This window comes from Podarcis liolepis, assembly GCF_965112155.1.
Source record: "Podarcis liolepis genome assembly, chromosome: 3".
Classification (NCBI taxonomy): domain Eukaryota; kingdom Metazoa; phylum Chordata; class Lepidosauria; order Squamata; family Lacertidae; genus Podarcis; species Podarcis liolepis.
In genome coordinates, this window is record NC_139557.1 from 77,679,372 (window position 1) to 77,692,058 (window position 12,687).

The window sequence follows — 12,687 nt, forward strand, 5'->3', positions numbered from 1 at the left end:
ATTTACTGCATGCAAAGGGGAAAGGGGGAGTTAAGATCTGTGTTTCATTTTTGTTACATCTTGGAATTTCCTTGAAAACTTTAACTCCCTTTAAAAAAAGGTGAACCAAAAGGGTTTTTAATGTAAGTTAGCTTAGGAGCCATCAGTCCAAGTGTGTCACTGAACCTTCTCTGCATTCTTACAGCCCCATCTGTAAGGTCTTTGAGATACTTTTGCCATAATAAACTACAGAATTATTGTTTGTGTTCATTGTTTGTTAATGATACCTTGTGGGTTGATTGAACAATTTCAGAGATTGTTTTGGGAGAAATGGACAGCATACGCTTATAAACTACTTTCAAGACCTAACTTTTGTTGCCCTTAGAAAAGCTTTTACTGCCCTTCATTTCCAAACAATGCCCTCACCCTTTTTGGAGAGAAAGTAGAAAGGGGTTCCCTATGCACAGTAGACATGTATCTGTAGGTTTTTCAAAGTAGGTTCTTCAAATATTCTTAAATTATTCTGAGCAACTGAGTCAGTCAAGACTCTGACAGCCACGTTCTGCACTAGTTAAAGCTTCTAAATTGTTTTCAAGGGCATTACAATAGTCTGACCCAATACTGCCTTCAGGCAGTGCTCTAGCATCTGCCCAGTCTCACCTGATTCAAGTGACAGGGAGAAATAAGAGTTGGGTGTCATTCACATATTGATGGCACTTCAATTCCTGAATGACCACTCACTGCACAGCTTCATATGGAGGTTAAAAGGCATGGGAAATAAGTTGGAACTTTGCAGGATGCCACAACACAACTCCCTTGGGGCCAAGCAAAAGTCCCCTACACCGGTCACTGGAACTTGCTCCTCAGCTAGGAGTGGAACCATTATATTACTGTGCCTTCCTCTCCCAAGCCACCAGGTCAGCCCAGGAGAATATGTCGCTCCCAGAATAGGGCAGAAAGAACTAAATAAACTCCACACATGTATTAATTTTCCCAAATGTGTCTTAATTAATTTATGATTGTTCTATAATGGCACTGGCAATAGAGGGAATTTGGAAGGATACAGTATCTCCTTTAATTCCAACTCTTCTCTCATCTCGTAACCTGAATGTTTTGTTTTTCAGTCCCAGTTGAGGCTCTGCAGAAACTTACAAATAAAAATTAAGGTTTTTCAGGTTTGAAAAGTAAAAGAAGTTTAACTAAGTATTTGGTTTGATTCTACAGCTGCTACAGAATATGAAACATAGAGGGTCTGATCATTTTCTTTTCTTGTTTTAGGGAGTGCTGTCAATTTTTTGGAGATAATGGCTTGACACTGAAGGCATTTTTTACCAAGGCAGCACCCTTTGGTGTTCTTTGGACACTCACAAACTACCTGTACTTACATGCAATAAAAAAAATAAACACCACGGACGTCTCCGTGTTGTTCTGCTGCAACAAAGCTTTTGTGTTTTTGCTTTCGTGGATCGTTCTCAGGGACAGATTCATGGGAGTGAGGGTAAGTGATTATTGACCTGTTTTTCCACCACTCAACTTTTCAGGAGTTTCCCTACTGGGAAAACATCGCCATAACAGATTGCATTTTACTCTTTAAAGTGGTTCTTCCTGTGTTATTTCCTAAGATTTTGAATGTTCATTCCAAAACAAAGTTACTCGTGAACATAATCATTTCAACTTCCTACCTTAAGTTATCACTACCTGATACATGAATATATGGAGTTACATTTATTGCTTTTCTATTCTAGTTGAAAAATATATATTAAAAATAAAGTGAAGCCTCCTACAGCCAAAATTTAGACTTTGTGCTTTGTAGGCCTTACTAATGATTTGCATATTTTAAGAGGATTTCATGCTTAGTCAGTTCTGTTGTAAAGCAGATTTATCTCCTACTAAGTATAAATCTCAACCCTTCCTGGACTACTGGCCTTCACTAAAGTGCTTTTCAGATGGTCTTTGAGTATACAAATGTACATGCTCACAGGGGTCTAGGTTAATACCTCCAGTTCCCATCAAGCCCAATCAGCATGACCAGTAGTCAGACATGAAGGGCAGTGTGGTCGAGCAATATGTAGGGGGCAAAGGTTTGCCATTTCTGTTTTAAACAAATAAATAAATAAATGCCTATGTACACTCGTAACATGCACACACACACCCCAAAAAGAGTAAGCTGAAATGTGATTATAAATTCACCCTCTTTCATGGCCATCAATTGATTTTAAAACCTAATGCAAGTATGTTTAAAGCCAGATATTTTCTCTTTCCACATGCAGAGCAATATAGGAAAGAAGCTCAACTGTGTATAGCATTATGATTTCAGTTCAAGAGTTTGAGGCTAAAACTTTCTTTTCTAATTTGTAGGTAAGAGAGCTCAAAAGTATTGCAAGAGGTCTATAACATAAGTAACAAAAAGAATCATGCAAAATTTATAATACATGGTGCATAATGTGTTTGATAGATTTTGCTTTTGAATAAAATTCTTTATAAATTGTACTGATAAAGAAACAACATAAAGCTCATACATATGAATACAGTATATATTTTTGCAATTAAAGAAATTAAATTTTGGCAAATAAAATAAACTTTCATTGAAACATAGAAACATGACTTGTTAGCCTGTTGTGCTATGCTATCTTTGTATGTAGCAAAGTGTTACAACATTGCTATGGTCAAGTTAACTATTCCTTTTGCACCTGTCGGTGGATGTTATTTTCTTCTGTAATGTTGCCTCTATGCCAGTTACACTATTTCCCATGAAAAACATCCATCATTGTATTAAAAATATGTTATTGTAAATATACATGCATTGTTATTTATTTAAAACATATATATTTAAACTTTCTGCCTCAGAAGAGAAGCTCAAGACAGCTTACATCACAATCATAAATTATTTCAAAATATGCACGCTACAACAATCAACACACAGGAGACAGCAGGTTTTTTTTTAAAAAAACTATAGCAAATCAATAGCAGCAAAGGGGGGGCAAAAAGGTACAGCTTTTATTGTACTATATAGTACTAATATAGCAGGCTAAATAGGGGTAAATGGGTGTTAAATATGCAGAAGATGAGTGAAAACTCTAGACTCCATAAACTACATCCATGGGCAAAATCTGAATCAAGGTACGTTGCACACATTTTGAACTTCTGCATTTTTTGCATGATGAGTCCAATCATTATTTCAATACATTCTGTACCTTTCCCATTATTTTGGGCCACCTTCCACCCAAATTAGACAAAATGAGTGAACATTTTAATCCAAACATTGAAAACCAGAAGGCTGTCAAAATGGGTTTTAGTGCTTTTAAATACATCTTGACAAATAATTTCAAGAAACCTCAATGGCTATTGGGTGAAGTTGTTCCTAAACAGTGGAACCAAATACTCTTTGTGAGCATATGGTCTTGGTTACTATGATGAATCTAGAATTTTAGTTTGCACCTTTTCCCACTTATTTTCTACTAATGATGTGACAGAACCTGAGTTGCCAGAAAATTAGTAGTAAACACAGGCCTCAAATACAGGGGGGCCGGGAGTGGAGGAATGCTCTATGCTCAGTTGAGAGTTCAGTCATACATAATCACCCACCCACTTAGGTCAAGCTGCCTCCAAAGGAACTGAATGAAAGCAAAGAAGGCACATTCTTCTTTCTTGGGTGGGAGAATATTTTAGTTGTGATCCACACTTCTTGGAATATGTCTCACAGACATCAATGGGGATCATCGTGCCAAAGATGATTGATTGAAAGCTGTAATGTTCTTGGTAAAGCTGAATTAACATTACTTCCTTCTCCTGGAACATTGCCAGCTTTCCCTTGAGTAAATGATAAATGGTAAATTAAAGGTAAAGGGAGCCCTGACTGTTAAGTCCAGTCGCAGATGACTCTGGGGTTGCGGCGCTCATCTCGCTCTATAGGCCGAGGGAGCCGGCGTTTGTCCGCAGACAGCTTCCAGGTCATGTGGCCAGCATGACTAAGCTGCTTCTGGCGAACCAGAGCAACACACAGAAACACCGTTCACCTTCCCGCCAGAGCGGTACCTATTTATCTACTTGCACTTTAACGTGCTTTTGAACTGCTAGGTTGGTAGGAGCAGGGACCAAGCAACGGGAGCTTAACAGTAGCATTTCAGTATTCTTCCTGTAAAACAATGCCTATATCTCTAATAGTAGCTTAGAATCAATCATACTATTGGTCCATCTAATTCAGTACTATATAATAATGATGATGATAACAATAATTTATTATTTATACCCCACCCATCTGGCTGCGGAATAGGAGTTTTGAAAGCCCATGGCACAGATCCCACTCAATCCTAATCCCCCCCCCACTAGGGGCTTGATCAGGCCAATTCACTCCCCCCCCCCCACTACTTTCCTCTCCACTGTCCTTAACTGATGCTTTAACATTCTGTACACCCTGGAACCAATTGGTCCCTATAAAGTTGTTGTTGTTTTTTAATGCATTTTATTCAGTTTGCAAACTTATATTCTTCCACAGCATCCTTGGAATTCATTTTTAGATGACCCTCCTTTGCTTCCAAACTGAAAGACACTAAACTATTAGTTCTATTAGAAAAAAATCTTACTGATTTTGAGGCAACTCAGTTAATAACTGACTGTAGCTTACACACAATGAATAGTTTTAAATTTACAGTATTTTCACTTCTTTTCTGAACTTGTTAAACGCAATACTCTTCCTGTGGCTTTCTTTTAAAGCAGGGATGGCATAACTAGTTGTGGCCCTCTGACTCCCCCAAAAAGAAAAAGGTGTGTGTGTGTTTTTAAAAAGTTATTGGCTGTGATGCCATGTAAAAAACCACAAGGACCCTCCAATTTTCCCCCCATTTAATTCCCCCCCCCATTTGATCAATTGACCCTTTTCTCTCTCTCTCTTTCTGACTGCACCCACAAGTACCCCACTGTGATATTGTCATATCAAAAGGCATCTTTTCCCTCACCACACCCACTTTTACACTTTGGCCGCACCAACCTTTACATTTCAACCACAACCACTTTGAGATGTAGTGCCTAGAGAATTGAGCATGGCTGAAAAAGGTTAGTCACCTGTTTTTGAAAAAAAAGATATTTTTAAGATCGTTACTAAATGTGCAGAAATAAAGACATGAATTAAGTTTAAATTAGGCATGTAGTCATAGAAAAAAGTTATGAGAGCAATAATTTATGGGAAGATGGGAATCAAGTAAGGATTAGAAATTCTAGAATGTTAGAGATACTGAAAATATTGAAGAATAGTAAGTATATTGAGAATTCTAAAAATATTAAAGACTGGGTCATAAAGTAGAATGGAAAAGTCAAAAGGTTTTATCCTATCTTCTATTATTCCAATAATTTATGAATAGAGACCATTTTTCAATACATTTATCATTCTGTGTGTTTTGTTTGGCTCTTTAAAATCCTATTTCAGATGCCCTTGCTGCAAATGTTTATGTTCCCCTATAGCACACACAAAAGTTTAGAGATGACTAACCAAACAATTGAGATTTTGACACTTGCAGTAGTACTAATGATTGCAATACCCTGTAATTTCTTTGTCATGGAGCATGGTACATCCAACTGCAGAGTGTGAATCAACATGCTCTAGTGACCGTAAAAGTTACCCAAGGAATATTGTACAGGGAGACTGTACTTTGAAGAACAACACTTTTGCTTGCTATGTTGGGATTTCAGAGAGCCCCACTGTGACTGTTTTTTCACTTCTTTTGCTTTTTTAATACAAGCAATTACTGTTTAAAAGTTCTTAATGCAGTGGTGCCCCGCAAGACGAATGCCTCGCAAGACGAAAAACTCGCTAGACGAAAGGGTTTTTCGGTTTTGCGTCGCTTCGCTAGATGAATTTCCCTATGGGCTTGCTTCGCAAGACGAAAACGTCTTGCGCTTTTTTCTTAAAGCCGCTTGAAGAGGCGCAGTTGCGACGGACCGTGCTTCGCAAGACGAAAAACATCGCAAGACGAAAAGACTCGCGGAACGAATTATTTTCGTCTTGCGAGGCACCACTGTACTGGTCACAGTCTTACAAAAGATACAAATTAGATGTCTTCTTTGTTAAGGTAGTCCTTTTTCCTGGGCTTGAGAGAACATTAACATGTTGCTTCTCTGTATCCAAACAGATTGTGGCTGCTATACTTGCTATTGCAGGGATAGTCATGATGACTTATGCTGATGGATTCCACAGTCATTCAGTTATTGGAATAGCACTTGTTGTGGGATCTGCATCAACATCAGCCCTCTATAAGGTGAGTATGCTTCAGTCTTCTGATGGCGAGAAGGTAATACATGGGTTCTCTTCCCATTTTATATCTCTCTGTGACATGAAGATCTAGTATGTAATTTGGTAAGCTGTGCTCATTTATGCCTCTTAAGAATCTTACAGTGTTATTTGTTCAGATTGTTGAGAATCTATTCAGTCATGTTTTAGACAGATCAGGGTTGTTTCCCTACTGCGCATAGTGAAAGGCAGACATAAGAATAGTGCATGGAAGAGAAATGTCTGCCACCAGCTGGTGGTTTAAATCCTTTGCTGTCATTTTTTCTGCATTTGATCGAGACGAGCTCTTTCCATTACCTTCTTTCCATTGCTGTCTTATTTCGGTGGAACAGCTATCCGGCAGGTTTCTTGTGGGTGTTAGGAGAACAGCAGCTGAAATTTAAATTTAGAACCTTCTGGTCCATAATTGAGTCAGCATAAGGAGCAGAAAATATGGCTACAGTAGCCAGCTCTGTTTGCAGAAGCACTTCTGCTATTCTGTCTATAACACTCCTTCATGTAAAATCAGAATGCTGTCAGGATAACATAAAAGAAGAGGGCTGGAATGAGGGATGTAGACACCATTAATACTGACTGTATAAAAATAGGATAGTAGGCACCAGAATAAGCAGGGCTCTTTAGTACATTAGCTACATTATTGGGGATAAATAGCCATATGAGCTTCTTAGTAGAGGTTGGGGGGGGGGGGGAGTTGATTTTTGCACCAAGACTCCAGAACAGAAACTTTATACAGTGTTCTCTTCATGACCTGAAGCAAGTCTTCTGAAAGTAAATGGGGGCAGCAGATGTCATCCAATGTCATGTTAGCATATCACTCCTAAGCAAGGTTGTCAAAATTAATTTTCTGTGTATCTGCTGTTCATCGGATGGCTTGCACTCATTCTTCTTACAGTGTGTAGTGAAGAAATAGCCACTGTGTAATGCGAACAATTATACCTGGCAGGTCCTGGGGGTGGTGGATAGTTATCACAGGCAGCAATCAAAACATGCCATTTAGAGAATAATGGTTTCAGTATCAAGAACAGTGGAAGGTGTCCTAGCATAGCCTTGAGCTATTCAGTGCCTTGTGCCACTTTGTATGATACATGTCATAAAGGTAAGAGCAGCAGCAGCAGCAGCACACTGCTAACTCAGTAGTCTTCTGAGTGCCAAGTGCACTGAATCAGCAAATCTGTCACTCACAAGCAATACGAGAATCTATGGCTTATGCATATGCTAGGCCGAATAGCAGATCCAGAGATAGCATGAGTGGCACAATCCAAAACAGGGTCTATAGCACAATACCCTCACATTAGTCAGCTTTCTTCCTTGAGGGACCTTTGCTCCAATTTCTGTTTCTACTTTCCAGTATTAAATCAGCTGAGGTTGGAGCAATAATATTGTTGTGGAAATCATAACAATAATATCTGCTGCTCTTCAAAGCAGTGCAGAATGAATTATGTATATCTCTTTCCACTGGCAACAACACTTTATCTAAACTGCATGTCACCTTTGGGTGAAGCAACTCCCCATTTTTAACGATGCCTTGTGGTAAAAACACAAAGCTGACAAAGCCTGAAGCTACTAAGGATTGGCATTTGCAACTGCAGGCCTATCATTGGCAATGGGCTTTAGAGTTCCTGAGTAATAAATATGAGGTAAAGGTTCAGTGGACTATAGGCAGTTTGCATTAAAGAATTGCATCAGTTTAGTGAAATTAGCATCCTAGCTAGAAAGTTGCTACATCTTAGTTACAGTGGTGCAGACACATACACAAGACCATGTAAGATAATTTGCAAGTTCCTTGGAAGAACCTAAAAACAATTTGTATTCATTACCCCTAAGTCTTAAACTCATCAGGTTGGATGCAGTCTTATGTTATTTGCATTTAGATCCCCTCAAAATCAGTTAAACATGACTTACATCCCATAGGTGTTAGTGGGAAATAAGGGCATTTTAATATTGATCCAATCCATTAGGATTGCCACCAGTTCCCTAACATTCCCTAACATTGCCGCCATAAAGGTAAAGGGATCCCTGACCATTAGGTCCAGTCGTGGCCGACTCTGGGGTTGCAGCACTCATCTCGCTTTATTGGCCGAGGGAGCCGGCGTACAGCTTCCGGGTCATGTGGCCAGCATGACTAAGCCGCTTCTGGCGAACCAGAGCAGCACACGGAAACGCCGTTTTCCTTCCCACTGGAGCGATACCTATTTATCTACTTGCACTTTGATGTGCTTTCGAACTGCTAGGTTGGCAGGAGCAGGGACCAAGCAATGGAAGCTCACCCCGTTGCAGGGATTCGAACCGCCGAACTTCTGTTTGGCAAGCCCTAGGCTCTGTGGTTTAACCCACAGCGCCACCCGCATCCCTTAACATTGTTGCCATAGCAGGTAATTAAATACCTGTTCTCAGGCTGGCATAAGATCATATAGATCCTTAACGACCCCAACACATTCCCAAACTGAGCTGTTTTCAGCCCCATCTCCAGTGAAGCACTGATGACATTGTAACCATGGTGGCAGTAAGCCCCAGCATTCATAGCTATTTCTTACACGTTCACAGAATACAGAAAGCACTAACCTGCCTTTGCATGATGGCACAACCTGTATATTCTCTATCCACTACGATGCTAGCACAGGGAAAACATGATTTAAATAGGAAATTATATGCTTTGAGTTAAGGTTTTAAAACCAAATATAGATGAAGACACCTGGTTTTCAATCTGTTTATCTTTCTGTGTTACAGGTTTTGTTTAAGCTTCTCCTGGGGAGTGCTAAATTTGGGGAAGCTGCCTTATTTTTGTCAGTGTTAGCAGTCTTCAATGTACTTTTTGTTACCTGTATTCCTATCATCCTTTACTTTACCAAAGTTGAATACTGGAGTTCTTTTGATGACATTCCTTGGGGAAGCATTTGCGGATTTTCAGTCCTATTATTGAGTAAGTGAATGCTGCGTTTCTGATAATCTTCCAACAATAGCAGTGCCTCTGACCCCCTGCCAGACCAGCATAGCCAACTGGGCTGGATTGAGCCCTGCTGAATCAGGCCAAAGGTCCTTCTAGTCTAGCATCCTGTGTCCCATGGTGGCCAACCATGCACTAAGGGAAGCCCCACAGGATGACAGGAGCCCCCTCCTGCTGTTGTTCCTCAGCACCTGATATTTTGAGGCATTCTGCTCTGATTCTTGAGGTACCATACAGCTATTGAGAACCTTATCCTCCATGAATGTGTCTAATCCCTTTTTAAAGGCATCTAAGTTTATGGCCTTCACAACACCTTGCTTCTGTAAGTTCTGTAATGTAACAGTGTGCTATGTGAAATACTTCCTTTTGCCTAACTTGAATCTCCACCTTCAGTTATCTTTTTCAACACCCCAAATCAAATTGCATATCTGCTGGAACTTTTCCTTTTTATACAAGAAGTTAGACATGAGGAACGTCTTTATAAGGGCAAAATCCAGAGAATTTTGATAGATTTTAATCTTTACACTTTTTACTAGCAAATGTTCACACTGGTATAAATGAGACTGCTTAAAGTGAACTAATTAAACCTGCGTGACTAAAGAGGATTGGTTTTACAACTGCTCTCTCAAAAGTGAAATAATTTTGTTTCTTATTTCAGCATTCAATATTTTATTAAATTTTGGGATTGCTATTACATATCCTACCTTGATATCTCTTGGAATTGTACTAAGTGTACCTGTAAATGTCGGTAAGAATGCTTTTTAAAATTTTTAATTATATGCACATTTATGTATAGAATATACTTGGTTTATACTTAAAGAACTACAGAGTTCTTATTCTTCCTGTATGCAAGTAATATAATTTTATAGTATTGGTCTTTAGATTAAAAAATTAAGAATGTCAAAATAAATTGATTTCAAGCATTTATCTCTAATTTTCTATTGGCACAATATTGAGCTTTTATGCATGTCCCATTTATTTCAGTGCCAGGTGGGAAAGTGATGGTTTGAAAAAGTAAACTGATTGATTCCTAATTATATGTTAATCATTAATCATATTCAAGAAAATGCAAAAAAATAGCCATTTCAGTAGACAATATGAGCCTCGAGAGTATGAACGCAAGTTTTGAGGAGCACTATACCCATAGAGCAATCCCTTCAAATGTTTTGAAATAAGGTATCTAAACCACATGCAACAGGAGAAGACCAAACAGGCTTCTAGGCAACTTATTTCTTTATAGGATTTAAATTTCACCCTGCATCATGTATGAACTTGATTTGAGGAAAAATTAACTGCTGCTGCTTGCATAATCTAACCCAAATGCAAGAAGCAGATGAATGAGAAATGCTTTATACCAACAAGAGTACCTACAAGAATACATGCCCTTGAGCATGCATGAACTAGTTCTTTGTATCCAGGCCTATGCAATATTTAATACCACTGATAATGTTTAGTTTCATCAGTGCCATTTGGGGCCTTAAAGTTGTGAAACTGACTTGAAATGCAGGCTCTTTGCTATTAGTTATGTGATGTTCTGTTGAGTATGTGATACTTTGTACACTTTAATGATATTAGTTCAATGTTTCATGCAGTTGTTGATCACTACTTGAGTGACATTGAATTCAACAGTGTCCGCGTAATTGCCATTGTCATCATTGGCCTGGGCTTCCTGCTGCTGCTTTTACCAGAGGAATGGGATGAGTGGTTGATAAAGCTCCTCACTCGCCTCAAAGTACGAAAGAAGGAAGAGATACCGGAAGGAAATGGAGACATTGTTTCAGGATTACAAAATAAAAGCAGGAGAACACGCCCATCCATGTCATCATTCTCACATTAATGTTGTTTTTTTATGGAAAGTCTTAACGTTATATGCTATAATTCACAGATCTTTTCTTGCAAAGCACATATGTTCAATACAGTGTACATAGATGTACAGTTTTGATAATAGAGTCCGAGGCATCACGTTTCAGCATGTCCAAATTGCTTGCACTGTTTCACATCAGATATTTCACTTGAGTGAACTCATTTAAAAAGGCAAAAACAGAATTCTTTTTAAATGAATGTAACGTATAAATGAATTATATTGCATATATTGTTTTAATGATCAATCATCATGAAAAGCAGGGCATATAATTTGAACATTAAGTACTGAATGACACATCGCACACTGTGATTTACAAATATATATAATATATATAGAGAGAAAAACATGCTATACTATGTCATAAGCTTATTTTTTAAACAGAGCTGTACTCTATAAATGTTTTCATATAAACCAAAAGAAAATCTTTTGGTGGGGGGTGGGGGAGAAAATGGGGGGGGGGTTGCTGTGTGAAGATTAGTGCCCTTGGTGCCAGAGCAGAGGCCGGATAAAATGTTAAGTTTTGCACAAAAGCATGAAAGTGAAAGCAGTCAAGAGTATCAGGGCACCATTAGCCAGGGATTTTTCCTGTGAAAGCCACACTGAAGTGAATAGCAGGTGTGCAAGAACATGGCAGGCTTCTTCCTGCGTGGTGTTTTGCATGACTCCCATCCATCTCAATAGAGTTTGTGCAGGAAAAGTTCTCTGGGGTAGTGCATCCAATCTTTATAACTGTGCATGATGACTGCAATCCATGCTTTTTCTCATGCAAGGGAAAATACAGTGCCTTCTACAGAAATCTAGTCCATTGTCTGTGTAGAATTAGGTCACACTGCAAGTTGCTTCTGCATTGGTCTTTACAACATGAAAAGTTTGTTCTGCAGACACAGTGCTCTTGAAACTCCCAAAGAAATCAATGAGTGCCTGCTTCAAGCCACTGATTAATGGGAGTGCTGAACACTTGGGGACTTCAAGGTCTCTTGCTAGGTCAGATTTGCTTCCCACTTACATGGGTCTTGAGGTGGGACTCTCCTCCTGATCTGTATTTCTGTGAGTGTGAAAAGAATCAAGCCCTGCATGTAAGAACCTTGCTTAAAAACCAACAATAAAGCTAGCAGCCACTTACAGGGAACACAGTTTATGATGTATACAAAAGGGGACTAAGAGGTGAATTGCCACTTGCTTTTATTACATTGCTTTGAGGGTGGGTTTTTTTAAAGAACACACAAGATATTAACATCAAACCTAACACTTTTTACAAAACTTGTAAGCACCAAGCTGTTTACTTCTACAATTTAGGTTCGCCATTAAATTTCTATCTGTGATAGACTATGTGATATGTACAAAGAAAGAGGCAAAGGTTATAGTTTACTATTTTTGAAGTTTACATTGCTACATACAAATTAAAAATGTTATTTTGAAATGTTGCCATAACCCAATGGTACATGCTGTCTCTGTGGCATTTTTACATGTCAAATGGAGGTGGTGTTCACTTCTCAAATTTTTATTGAATCAATTTCAGATTCAATTATTTGCTTGACAAAACTAATAAAACTACTGAAAGTTCATACCAAGTCAATGGCTTCTGCTTCTGTTTCCCATCTTCTGGTGAGATACCAT

General features: G+C 38.7%; 1 protein-coding gene and 1 long non-coding RNA gene across 5 annotated transcripts in view; one reads left to right on the plus strand and one right to left on the minus strand.

Annotated features, from left to right (window-relative positions):
* SLC35F3 (solute carrier family 35 member F3) overlaps positions 1-12,641 on the plus strand; it is a 96,532-nt gene extending 83,891 nt beyond the window's left edge. For all 4 annotated transcript variants that reach the window (XM_083496904.1, XM_083496903.1, XM_083496905.1 and 1 more), the window contains 5 exons: positions 1,258-1,477; positions 6,105-6,230; positions 8,990-9,182; positions 9,865-9,954; positions 10,799-12,641. In XM_083496904.1, coding sequence (XP_083353030.1) covers positions 1,258-1,477; positions 6,105-6,230; positions 8,990-9,182; positions 9,865-9,954; positions 10,799-11,043 — 874 coding nt within the window. In that variant the 3' untranslated portion in view covers positions 11,044-12,641. The remainder of the gene's footprint in view (positions 1-1,257; positions 1,478-6,104; positions 6,231-8,989; positions 9,183-9,864; positions 9,955-10,798) is intronic.
* On the minus strand, positions 4,836-6,110 carry LOC310704073. The gene is made up of 2 exons (XR_014524554.1): positions 5,989-6,110; positions 4,836-5,733 (listed from the first exon to the last, which is right to left on the minus strand). It is a non-coding gene; the product is annotated as an uncharacterized lncRNA (long non-coding RNA).
* Positions 12,642-12,687: the final 46 nt, after the last annotated feature.